A 13,284-nucleotide genomic window follows, 5' to 3' on the forward strand; every position below is an offset into this window, starting at 1 on the left:
AGTTAACAATTCTTCCATATAACAAATATAGTTGACCCATTGCTTATAGTTTAAGAAAAACAGACCAAAACACAAAAACTTAACACTGAGCAATGAACCGTGAAAATGAGGTCAAGGTCATATAAAACCTGCGCGACTGACATATAGATAGATCATAAAATATTTCCATACACCAAATATAGTTGACCTATTGCATATAGTATTAGAAAAAAAGACCAAAACTCAAAAACTTAACTTTGACCACTGAATAATGAAAACGAGGTCAAGGTCAGATGACACCTGACAGCTAGACATGTACACCTTACAATCATTTCATACACCAAATATAGTAGACCTATTGCATACAGTATAAGAAAAACAGACCAAAACACAAAAACTTAACTATAACCACTGAACCATGAAAATGAGGTCAAGGTCAGATGACACCTGCCAGTTGGACATGTACACCTTACAGTCCTTCCATACACCGAATATACTAGACCTATTGCTTATAGTATCTAAGATATGGACTTGACCACCAAAACTTAACCTTGTTCACTGATCCATGAAATGAGGTTGAGGTCAAGTGAAAACTGTCTGACGGGCATGAGGACCTTGCAAGGTACGCACATACCAAATATAGTTATCCTACTACTTATAATAAGAGAGAATTTAACATTACAAAAAATGTTAACTTTTTTTCAAGTAGTCACTGAACCATGAAAATGAGGTCAAGGACATTGGACATGTAACTGACGGAAACTTCGTAACATGAGGCATCCATATACAAAGTATGAAGCATCCAGGTCTTCCACCTTCTAAAATATGAAGCTTTTAAGAAGTGAGCTAACGCCACCCGGATCACTATCCCTATGTCGAGCTTTCTGCGACAAAAGTCGCAGGCTCAACAAAAATGAACATTAAGGTTGCAATGATGACAAATATAACATCAATGTGTTTGATGCACCATTAGTCTACCAAAGGAGAAACAAATGAGATCTTGGACCCCGTATTAAACACATGTACATGTATTAAATTAAACTTTTCTGTTAAATATGCCAATTATGACAAGAGTTTCGCACTGAGATCTTCAACTTTTTATTAATATTCATTCAACAAAAAACCATTCTTATGATTGATTGATTGATGTTTATGCCACTTTCAGAACTTTAGTGCTATTTTGAGGCCATCAATTTCTGTTGGTGGATGAAGCCAGACTGCCTGGAAAGAACCACGACCTTTGGTAGGAAAACTGACAATCCTTGTCAATTAAAATTGGAGTCCAACTCACCTGCCACGTGTGGGATTCAAACTCACACTCTCAGTGTTGCAAGCTAATGATACAGTAGTTTGACTACTTAGACCACTGAGCCACAGAAGCCCCAACATTCTTTGGTATTGGACACTGAATAAACTTCTATAATAAATCATTTTTTTCCTGGTTTATGTACCCTATTCTGCTTAAGGTATTTTTTACCAAACACATACAGGTAGACCATTTTAGGGTTAATAATTGATAAATAACTTGAGATTTCTTCCAACCTGTTTTTGAATTTACCAGTGAGAAATTTTAACCAATTGAATATCATTTTCTTTGGAATAAATTTACAGTTGTCTTTTTTTCTTTTTTAATTGTGCAAAGGTGTGGTCTTAAATTTGAAGAATTCAGTATTCAGACTGCAACACACCTGGGATTATTATTCAACTATATGACAAAAAAATCTATGAAATCTTCAAACCTGGACTAGAATATTTTCTTCAGTGACTGGGTCATCAAAATAAAACATCATTCCTCCTGTACAGGGATATCCTGGCATAGTGTATGTCTCCTTGATACTAACAGGTATTCCATACAATGGACCCTTCTTCTTGCTGTCTAAATCTAGTTGTAAAGCTGTTTCCTATATAATAAGAAAATAAGGACATAACTTCAAAACTGATCATGCAATTAAGAATCCTTTGCTTTCATATCCAACAAGTATAAAATGCAACGATGCAGCAGTTTTGTATTACAAAACTATACATTAAAAAATGCATGATATACAAACTGTTGCTTTTTACAACTGCATCTACATTGGACTGCTTTAGGAACTCTCCAACTTACTCGTGCAGTACAGCAAATGCATTAAAAGAATATTTCAATTTAGGAGGTGATCATTTCGTAGTAAGATAGTATATCTTGAATTATCAATTAAATTATGGTAATGCCTAAAAACAATGCTTTCAGTACAACTGATCTCCTGCTGATGACACATTCAGAGAACCATAAAAAGTTTACAATATGGATTCAGTTCTTACTGAATAACATTAAACTTTACATCTCCAGTGCATGTTTATATTTACTACTGGTATACAACTCAAGTGAAGGTCTAATATTTCATTTACATCTGAATTGCAGGGTTAACATTCACTCTACATTTTCATTTTTCATCATCGCTGTTAATTTACAATGAAGGTCTAATATGTACTATACATATAGTATGGGTTTTACTCATTGTTGAAGGCCATACAGTGACTTATAGTTGTTAATTTCTGTGTCATTTGGTCTCTTGAGGAGAGTTGTCTCATTGGCAATCATACCACATCTTCTTATTTTTATATATACACCTCAGATGTAGGTCTAACATGTACTATACACCTCAGATGTCTAACATGTACTATACACCTCAGATGTAGGTTCTAACATGTAATATACACCTCAGATATCTAACATGTACTATACACCTCAGATATCTAATATGTACTATACACCTCAGATGTAGGTTCTAACATGTACTATACACCTCAGATATCTAACATGTACTATACACCTCAGATGAAGGTTCTAACATGTACTATACACCTCAGATATCTAACATGTACTATACACCTCAGATGTAGGTTCTAACATGAACTATACACCTCAGATATCTAACATGTACTATACACCTCAGATATCTAACATGTACTACCGGTATACACCTCAGATGTAGGTTCTAACATGTACTATACACCTCAGATGTAGGTCTAACATGTACTATACACCTCAGATGTAGGTTCTAACATGTACTATACACCTCAGATGAAGGTTCTAACATGTACTATACACCTCAGATATCTAACATGTACTATACACCTCAGATGTAGGTTCTAACATGTACTATACTCCTCAGATGTAGGTCTAACATGTACTATACACCTCAGATATCTAACATGTACTATACACCTCAGATGTAGGTTCTAACATGTACTATACTCCTCAGATGTAGGTTCTAACATGACTATACACCTCAGATGTAGGTTCTAATATGTACTATACACCTCAGATGTAGGTTCAACACTCACCTCTGCCTCCCATACTATTTCTGTTATACAGTTAGTCCTTTTATCAACTTCCAATGCCTAAATAAGAATATTATAAATATAAACATATTCTATAATACTATTCTAAAGGTTACCAATTCAACACTGTAATTAGATCTTTGAATATTGTTTTTATTGGTATAAATATTGATTTTGTTATCATTACTTTAAAATCAAACTAAATATTATTTTTATACATATGCAGATTCGTGGCTCTACAATCTGTCAATACCTGTATCTTGGCATGCACAATCTTGGCGCCAACAAACTAGTTTAACCCCACCACATTCTGTAAGTGCCTGTCTCAAGTCAGGAGTCTGTAATTCAGTGGTTGTGGGATTGTTGCTGTATTTGTTTTTCCTTCATTGTTTTGTACATAAATCAGGCCATTAGTTTTCTTGTTTAAATTTATTTACATTTGTCATTTCTGGGCCTTTTATAGCTGACTGTGTGGTATGGGTTTTGCTCATGGTTGAAGGTCGTACGGTGACCTATAGTTGTAAACTTATAAGTCATTTGGTCTCTAGTGGAGAATTGTCTCACTGGCAATCATACCACATCTTCTTACTTTTATATTTAACTACATAGCAAATGTTAACACAGTCCAATATTGCTCTGTTGTCTGAAGGCATTTTCATTTTTCTTTTTGAGGACTAAATTAAAAGAAGGTTTGACAATCTACAGATATCTTCAATCAAACTCATTTCAGAAGTATTTTCATGGAAAGAAATAAAAATTTAGCTCACTCACATATTTGGTCTTTCTATGAAATCAAATCTATATACATTGACCTAACTTAAAATTACTTAATAACTTACCCACCAGAATTTTGAACACAGTATTTAATAAAAACATTGTTTGCAATTTCTCAGCGTAACGCTTACTTTGATTTGATAGACGTTTAACACATCGACTGCAGACAGTTTCCCTGATTGTAGTTCAGCTTGGAGTTCTTTAAATGAAAGGCTCAGTATTCTTTCTACTGTTTTGGTACTTATCTGTGGATAAACTTTATATTTTATAATCAAATCTTTACTTACAACATTAAAAAGCAGTTGTACTGTGAGCTATTGCTCACTAATGATGCCCCAGCTATAAGTTTATATTAAACAGGACATTGTGGATGTGAAAACATACCATGCAGTGAAGCATGCTTACATGAAGCTTGATACTGAATTTCAAGAAGTTGTGAACTGTAGTTTCTGAGAAAAATACAAAAAAAAATCATACATGGCCATTATGTGTAAGAATATATACATTTTTATAAGCATTTTGTAAACTGGAAGTTGATGAGCAATGAATGTGAATATTGTAAAGCAAGTTCACAAGAAGCTTCATATCAACTTCAGAAAGCTCTGATTTGTAGTTCCTGATAAAATCTGATGGGAGGGACAGACACAAACCAGTTTACCCCCTTCTACTAAGTTGGTGTATAATTACAGAATTGTGTGATTTTTTGATGATCTACATGGTTACAGCTAGGAGATACTCATATATTTTACATCACTGATATGTAGTTATATTGCATGGGATATTTGACAACTGATTGCATTGTAAATCAATGTACTCACTTTGCAAACACAGATTTACTCACTTTACAACACAGATGTTTCAAATTAGAGTTTTTGTGCCATAAGAGTTACATGTAAACAAATTATCCTTTAAATTTGAAAATACAGCAAAATTGAAGCAAACAAAAAGGTCTTCATGAATTTAAGGGATAATTAGATTCACCTGCATACCGATTTTTCTAACATATGATAACCACATGTTTGTGGTTAGTGTGATCTGTTGTTCAATGTTTTTTTCATTATTGCAGTTATCCTTTTTATGTGTTTAACTTATCACATACCAATTACCATGGTTACCAGTTTCATGCTTTAATCATATAATACCTCTTTCCCTTTTAAATGCTCTTCAAGTTTGGCTTTAGACAGTTTACTTTCTTCCCTTTTCTCTTTAATTTTCTTCTTTAGCTGTTGCTTTTGAACTATATTTATGATTTTCCTGACTACTTGGTTGGATATGTAAACTGCAGCAACCACACCACACAGAATTTTAGCACTCCTGTTCCGATCCTCATCTGGTTTCCAAAATGGTCTAATGAGTCTATCCATCTACAAAGAAAAGTTGACAGTGGAAAACAATTACATGAACAAATCACAGTATTAGTATACTTGTATCTACCCGTAGGACATGAATTGGAATATACACATATTGTTGTATTGTAGTGTCTTGGTATCCTGTGTTTTATCTTGTATTAATAATAAAATAAGGAGATGTGGTATGATTGTCAATGAGACAACAATCCACCAAAGTTCAAATGAAATGGATGTAAGCAATCATAGGCAACCGTACAACCTTCAACAATGAGAAAAACCCACACTGTATAGTCGTCTATAAAAGGCACTGACATGAAAAATATGAAACAATTCAGTTGAGATAAACTGTTGACACAGAGATATGTCTCGCCTTTCGGCATAAAATTCAGAAAAAGACAATCTGATGGACAACAACATTGCTTATTAATTCAGTCACTGGACCAAGATCTAGTGGGCATGGCCAAAAAAAATGGTCGACAAACTGAGATGTACAGACAGTGATGTAACTTTATAGAAAATATTGTTGTCTTTTGTAAGTAGTTCCTATCAATCTAACTTAGGCAGAAAACTTAACATTGTTAATTGCTAATTAATTCATAGTCACTGGACCATGTCCTTGGGGGCAGGGCCTCAAAATAGTCATCAAAATGATATGTACTGATAGCAACTTTATACAAAATATCATTGATCTATCACAAAAAGTTCCTGTCAAGCAGAAAACTTAATATTAAAAATTGCTTCGTAATTGAAAGTGGCTGGAACATGAGCTAGGGGGCAGGGCCTCATTATAGTTGCCAAACTGATATGAACTATTAGTTATGCAACTTCATACAAAATATCATTGATCTATCACAAGTAGATCCTAATTAAGCAGAAAACTTAACATTGAAAATTGCTAATTAATTCAAAGTCACTGGACCATGACCTAGGGGGCAGGGCCTCATAATAGTCGTCAAACTGATATGTACTGATAGTAATGCAACAATCACAAGCAGTTCCTATCAAACTAACTTAAGCAGAAAACTTAACAACTGTTGATGCCGTCGTCATTGTCGCCGAAAAAGCAGTCCCTACGTCTCCCTTTCCGTCGCAGACGAGACAAAAACTAGCGACCTAATTTATAACAAAACAATTTACGAAAAATAAATATGACAGACGAACAAACCACAACCACTGAAATACAGGCATCTGACTTGGGATAGGCACATAAAAAATGTGATATGGTTAAACATGTTTGAAGGCGCCAACTTCTCCCTAACCTGGGACACTTGTGTAACGGCACAACACAAGAACAAACTACATGTATGCAAAATAGTAAACGAAAAACAAATAGACAATAGACAATAGACAGCATTTATTTGCACAAACACATTTACATTAAATGGTTTTGGCATACAGTATAGAACAATTGAAACCATAAACTGACAATAATTAAATTAGAGTGACAGTGGCCCAGTATTCACATGAAAAGAAGACTAAAAATATGTGTGTATTGACAGTAAAACAATTATTAATGTCCATGAACAAAAAAGGATACATATCAAAAAATAAAAATTATACAAATGTTCTCAATAAAAGACCATCATTAATATATTTAGTGGTGATTTTTATAATGACTGGCAAACTGCTATTCAAAAGTGTGGTCATATGCCTCAGTGTTATAGCTGATTGCAATTTAATAAAATTGAAATTAAGATTAGTATTAATTTTTATGATATAGGTTTCCCTCAATGATATATAGCATGTACAGACTGAGAGGAAATGGTATTCATCCTCAATTTCTTGCCTATTACAGGATAGGCAAATGCGTTGTTTTCTTTCAATATTGGTATAACGCGCCCTTTCAATTGCTAGGGAATGGGCACTGAGTTTAAATTTACTGAAAACAGATCTGTCAGTTTTTAATTTACATATATTGATATACGGGGGCCTTTTTCCAATTTTTTGAGTCTTACAAAAGAAATTTAGTTTTTCACATTTAAGGATAGAACAGTTCATAATTTGATAAGCCAGTGGTCAACAATTCTTTGTTGTATAGTATTTATATAATATTTTATATCAATGGGGTCAAAAGTAAGATGGCCAAATCCTAATTTATTTAACCAGTCTTTTACAATGTTAACCCATTTACTTGTTTTCTCTACATTATTATATATTTTATAGACTAATGAATTAGGTGATACTACAATGTGGTTTAGAAATTTTATAGCTGAAAGCTGAATTTTTAAGTGCAAAGGAGTTCTGTTTGTCTCAGCTAGACAAGCTACATTTGTTGTTTTGCACTGTACCCCTAAAATGTCCTTAATAAATTTTATATGTAAATGTTCAAATGGATCTGAATCTTTGAACACTTTGCTTACACCCCATACTTCACTTCCATAAAGAGTGATTGGGACAACTAAAGTATCAAATAATTTTTCAAGCATACTGCAAGAATTATCTAAAAGTACTGTTTTTTTAAATTTTAAACCAAGCCTTTCCTCCTTTTTCCATACGAATTTTTTTGGAAGGACTTAAATTGCCTGAATAATTTATTGTTATTCCAAGGTAACAAGGTAACATCCCCTTTTACAACAACCTGAAGTATAATCTGCACATTGACCAAACTTGCAAGAAAGCATCAAGAGTCCTAGGCTTCCTTTAGCGCAACCTCAAACACTGTCTACCTAGTGTAAAGGAAAGAGCATATACCAGCCTTGTGAGACCAAAATTAGAATATTGCTCAACAATTTGGAATCCTCACACAAACAACAACATAAATAAATTAGAATCAGTACAAAAGAACGCAGCAAGATTTGTCCTCAATAAACCACATGATTACAAAAAACCAGACAGCACAACATAAATGGTAAAAAATTTAAATTGGGAAACATTAGACCAGAGGCGAAAAACATCTGACGTAATCCTCTTGTATAAGGTAGTCCACCACCTTATTGCCGTGCCTATACAACATCACCCTACAATGGCAGAAATAAAATCAACTCGCCACAGTCATGCATGTAAACTTCAGACAATTCGGACAAATGTCAATGTGTACAAATACTCATTCTTTCCACGAACAATCATACTATGGAACCAACTTCCACCGCCTGTGATAGCCGTCCCAGAATTGGACGCATTTAAGGTGGCTGTCCGAGGAGTATACTAAACTTCCACAAAATTGTACAGTGTATATACGTTTATTCTATTAAAACATTAGAGGCTCTGCTATGCAAGTGTGTAAATAGTCCTTAGTGAGATGTCTGCTTGCGGATGTTACTAAGTAACCTAATTGAAATGTTGAAGGTTGAAATGTCGGAGTTGCATGTATTTATTGTCTTTTTTAAGACATTTATCTTTTCAATAATTTTATCATGGAATTTATTGTTTGGGATATTAGAAGAGCTGTTAATTTGTTTGGGTCTTTTTGGATATTTAGTGAAATTTGGTCACAGATTTGTCTTTTGTAACTCCTTTCTTCCTGTTTGCACCTTCTTCTTAATTTAGATTTAAATGAGTAAAATGATTTTCTATAGGATCCACTGTCTGGAAATTATTTACAAGAAAACAGTACTTTTCAACTATAGTATATAGGTCATGACAAGAGTCCGAGAACCATGTTTTTTTTTATTTTGCTTGATAAGCCTTTTCACGATTCTCTTTTGAACAAGTTTAGTGGATGAAAGAGCTGTATCACATAATATGGCTTTAAATTTTTCCACAGCTATATCAGAGTCAGTCTGCCCATCACTTACAAAATCATCTAGCCTTTGTTTCACATGTGAGCTTTGAATGTTTGTAGTATAGCAACCAATTGCTTTGTTATCCCAAATAAATTTACTGGGGAGAGGATCTAACTTTGACCCTTTATTTTTACATTTCTGAAAGCAAGTAAGTAAAGAGCAACTGATGGGACAATGATCTGAAATTGGAGTAAAATCATTAACTTTAAAGTTTCCAATGCATTCTAGTAAATTAGAAGACACAAGTGTATAGTCTACAAGACTGGAACCATTATATGTTATACATGTACATCTACCCATAGGGTCTCCAATAGTTCTTCTGTTCAGTATTCTGAGTCCTGATTCTTTACATAAATCAATTACTAATTTTCCACTTTTGTTTGTAGATTTCGAATCAAGATTATTTCTTAAATTATGAGAGTCAATTGAATATTCATTGTCATCTGATATTGGGAATTTTGCTTCATCAGAAATTACAAAGCCAGGAACAGTATTAGTATAGGCATTAAAATCACCATGAATTACAATATCCCCGAGTCGACTATAGTGCTCAATATTCCTAAGCAACTTTGAATAAACTTCATTAATATCTTCTGTACAACCAGATGAATTTTCAGGTGAAAAATATACTATAGCAATAAAAATGTCATTCTTAAGATTAGAAAAATGTTTATCTAGTTTAACCCATACAGCATTATTATGAGTATGAGATAGTTTGGATATACCTTTATATATAGAACTTCTGACATACAGAGCAATACCACCAGGACCTGGGCATCTGGCCCAAATATGAGAAACAGCAAAAACAAAAAAGGACAACAACTCAATTACAGGCTCCTGACTTTTTGCAGGAAATAATATTATTCTTGTATTTAAGACAGATTGTCAGGGCAGACAGTAGTATTAATTAAAAAATTACCTATATTATCATGATTATAACTAATGAAAAAAATTTGGACACAATAATACCAAAAATTAGAATATTCCAAATACCCCCTACAAATAAATGGCTTTTAAGTAAACATAGTGTCCCTTATATTTGTTAAAATTCAGTTAGATATGTCCTCAATGCAAAGAACATGAAGGAAAGTAACAAATTTCAACAAACTCCATGGATATCATAACAGGCATAATAAACCAACAAAATTGGGCAAAAGTTTTTAGTTCAACTTTTATTAAGTTGAATGATCAAATTTACTTCTCAAAATCTAGTTATGGCAATCATATAAATAGTTCAAGTTGTAAGGATGCATCAAGGAAAGTACAGCAGTTTTCAAATAAAAAAGAGGTAGCCAAAGCTCTGACCTGCATTTTACATATTTAGTTTTATGCCCACTGTGATTTAGTTCACAGACACAATAACCTTCTATCGTATAACAGTAATTTGGTGTGAAGATGCTGCAGCATCTTTGGAAGTTTGATAGCCTTGTACACAAAAAGTAGGTCCCTCAGAACTGCCCCCCTTAAATTAGCCTCTGCTCAATAACAAGTTTCTGTACCATGTATCAGACAGGTTGTGAATGAATTTAACTGTGAAATAATTATGTTATGGAATTTGTTTAAATACTAGTACTCAGTACAAAACATAGTGTACCTTGCATATGAAGTGCCTAATGTGGATAAACGAATAAAATCGTAAAATGTAACTGTTGTAATCATGCAGAAATAGCTAAGTAAATTATTGGAGGTGTGTAATTGTCCTAATTGTTGACCCTTGCTCTATCGTAGCCTTTGCACTTACAGCTTCTGTACAACACCACAACCCCTCCATCCTGATTTTAGAGTATACTGTGTACTTTAGTCGTATACTGCAATACTAATGAATACGGTCAATTACCTCTTGTATATAGTTCGTAATGTTCAAAGTTTTGAGTTGTTTTCCGTCTGCTCTACTGGTTTTAAATCATAACATTACTCGTAGCCTATAGGAGACAAACAAAAAGCTCACATCTCATGGAACCAGTAGTGTTAGATAGTAAATAACAATACGTTTTGGAAGCAGTTATGTAAAAATTTTGAACAGGTAGACAAGAAAAGAAACTTTCAACCCAATAAAAACTTATGTAACCAAATTCATTGGAGAAATGAAGTGGAAAGAGACATTCATTGATAGACATAAAATTACAGTCCTTATAATTGACTGTACAAACTTCACATATATATTTAGTGAAAGCAAGCTCAAAATAGAAGAACTAGAAATGCTCACAAGAGATATGTGCTACAAGATGCATATAAACTCGAGACTAAAACTGATAAGTGTGTAATGGCTGTTGACAATTATCACTCAACTTAGAAACTTAGTCTATTTTAGATTTTAGTAAGTGTATATATATTCACGGAGTGTGTACATAGTTAAAAGACTTTTTATCCATACTACCCTCAAAAGAGGGGTGTTCCTAACAGAGGAAGCTTATACGAAGAAAAGAAAAGGTAGCTTCTTCTTCTTTCCTCTATATCTTCCTCCAATAGTTGGAGTACACCAACCTTACTGAATTAAGGTTGGTTAATCCTTATAAAAATTATTAATTGAATACCTAACTATATGTAACTCACAATATCATTATTTGAACGGCATGTAGGAATTGAATATTGGGGAGGGGTCCCAGTAATCACATAATCACAAATTTTTTGCCAATATAATCACATAATCATTAAATATTTGCTTTGGTAATCAGATATTGATTTTCTTTAGTAAGGGACTGGTCATTTTTTACCTGAAGCGGGGTGGGAGGAAAATAAGGGGGGGCTTGAACATTTTTGCGCATGGAAAGGGGGGATGTCCAATTTTTAAATACTTTAGATAGGGGAAAATTTTGACGACCCACACCCATCTCTTCTCCATACAAAACAAAAATTAATTTTTTGGCACAATTAAAAGACATAATTTTTTTCCGCCTCGCTCCACTCGGCTCAATTGTTGAGACTCAATTATTTAGTTTCAACATCTTCTTCAAAGAATGTGTTTTTATCTATAGCTAATTTCCAACATCTTTAATAAACGTTTAGGATATATATGAACAATGTTCTGTAACTGAATGAAGGTGTGGTAAATGTTAATGAGACCATAGCAGGCATATTCCTTGAGCCCCTTCTGATGGTGTGATAATATATATTTCAAAACTTGCTCCGTATGCCCGTGTCTGTAGTTGAATTTAGATTTTAACGGACATAATTTATGTATAACTGGTAAATTAAAACGCAGGGATTTCGTTACCACAAATTAATTACAACCTTTACCAAATTCTTTCATATCAAATAAAGATTTGGTTAGAAAGTTTGGCTGCAAGAATTCTTATTACAAACGGGAAATCCCATCCTAATTTTTACGGTGGTGTTGTATATAAAGCCCGTAAATTTAGACACATTCAATGTAAACTAATTAATCCTTTGAATAAACTATTTCTTAAAACCAGGTTATCAATTTAACACAGTAGTTAAATCTTTAACTATTGTTTTATAGGACTATTAACATTATTTTTGTTTTGTTTTGGAAAAATTAAAACATAACTGACTATATGTTGCTATAATATATGTACAGTTATGATGACTTATGATTCTACATCCTGTAGATACTGTTTACTTATATTTTGGCATTGCACAAGGTCATGTGATTCCCAGACTGTTTATGACATCTTTACACGAAATCCATTGGATGTGTACTAGATGATACTTTAGTCTGGGAAAACATGATTTATTTTTTATTTGTAATTGGCATTGAACTAGCTTTCAGTAACTACGAGTACTCTTTTTTTCGGTGCTTTGTGTCTTGTTTTAGTGCCTCTTACCGATCTTTTTGAGTTGCAAATTGCAACTGAATTTTACAAGTTTTTTTATGTTGTGCTGTAACACCGCTGTCCCAGGTTAAGGGAGGGTTGAGCGCTCACACACATGTTTAACCCTGTTACTTTCCTATATGGCTGTCCTAAGTCAGGAGCCTATAGTACAGTGGTTGTCGTTGGTTCATTGTCTGTCATACATGTATTTGTTTTTCGTAAATTGTTTTGTTATGAATTAGGCCGTTAGTTTTCTCGTTTGAATTGTTTAACATTTTTCATGTTGGCTTTTTTATGGCTGACTATACAGGATAAGTTTTTCTCATTTTTGAAGGCCGTACGATGGCCTATAGTTGCTTACTACCA

The 13,284-nt window shown here is 33.4% G+C and overlaps 1 protein-coding gene across 2 annotated transcripts in view; it reads right to left on the bottom strand.

Annotated features, from left to right (window-relative positions):
* Window positions 1-11,111, bottom strand: part of LOC127730887 (vitamin D3 hydroxylase-associated protein-like) — a 36,040-nt gene extending 24,929 nt beyond the window's left edge. The window contains exons 1-5 of one of the 2 annotated variants that reach the window (XM_052239491.1): window positions 10,983-11,111; window positions 5,217-5,438; window positions 4,206-4,319; window positions 3,304-3,360; window positions 1,719-1,880 (exon numbers count right to left, since the gene is read on the bottom strand). In XM_052239491.1, coding sequence (XP_052095451.1) covers window positions 1,719-1,880; window positions 3,304-3,360; window positions 4,206-4,319; window positions 5,217-5,438 — 555 coding nt within the window. In that variant the 5' untranslated portion in view covers window positions 10,983-11,111. Of the gene's footprint in view, window positions 1-1,718; window positions 1,881-3,303; window positions 3,361-4,205; window positions 4,320-5,216; window positions 5,439-10,886 lie in introns of both variants that reach the window. The other variant, XM_052239490.1, reaches the window with a different exon arrangement.
* Window positions 11,112-13,284: the final 2,173 nt, after the last annotated feature.

Source organism: Mytilus californianus, unplaced genomic scaffold, assembly GCF_021869535.1.
Source record: "Mytilus californianus isolate M0D057914Y unplaced genomic scaffold, xbMytCali1.0.p SCAF_2, whole genome shotgun sequence".
Taxonomy (NCBI): domain Eukaryota; kingdom Metazoa; phylum Mollusca; class Bivalvia; order Mytilida; family Mytilidae; genus Mytilus; species Mytilus californianus.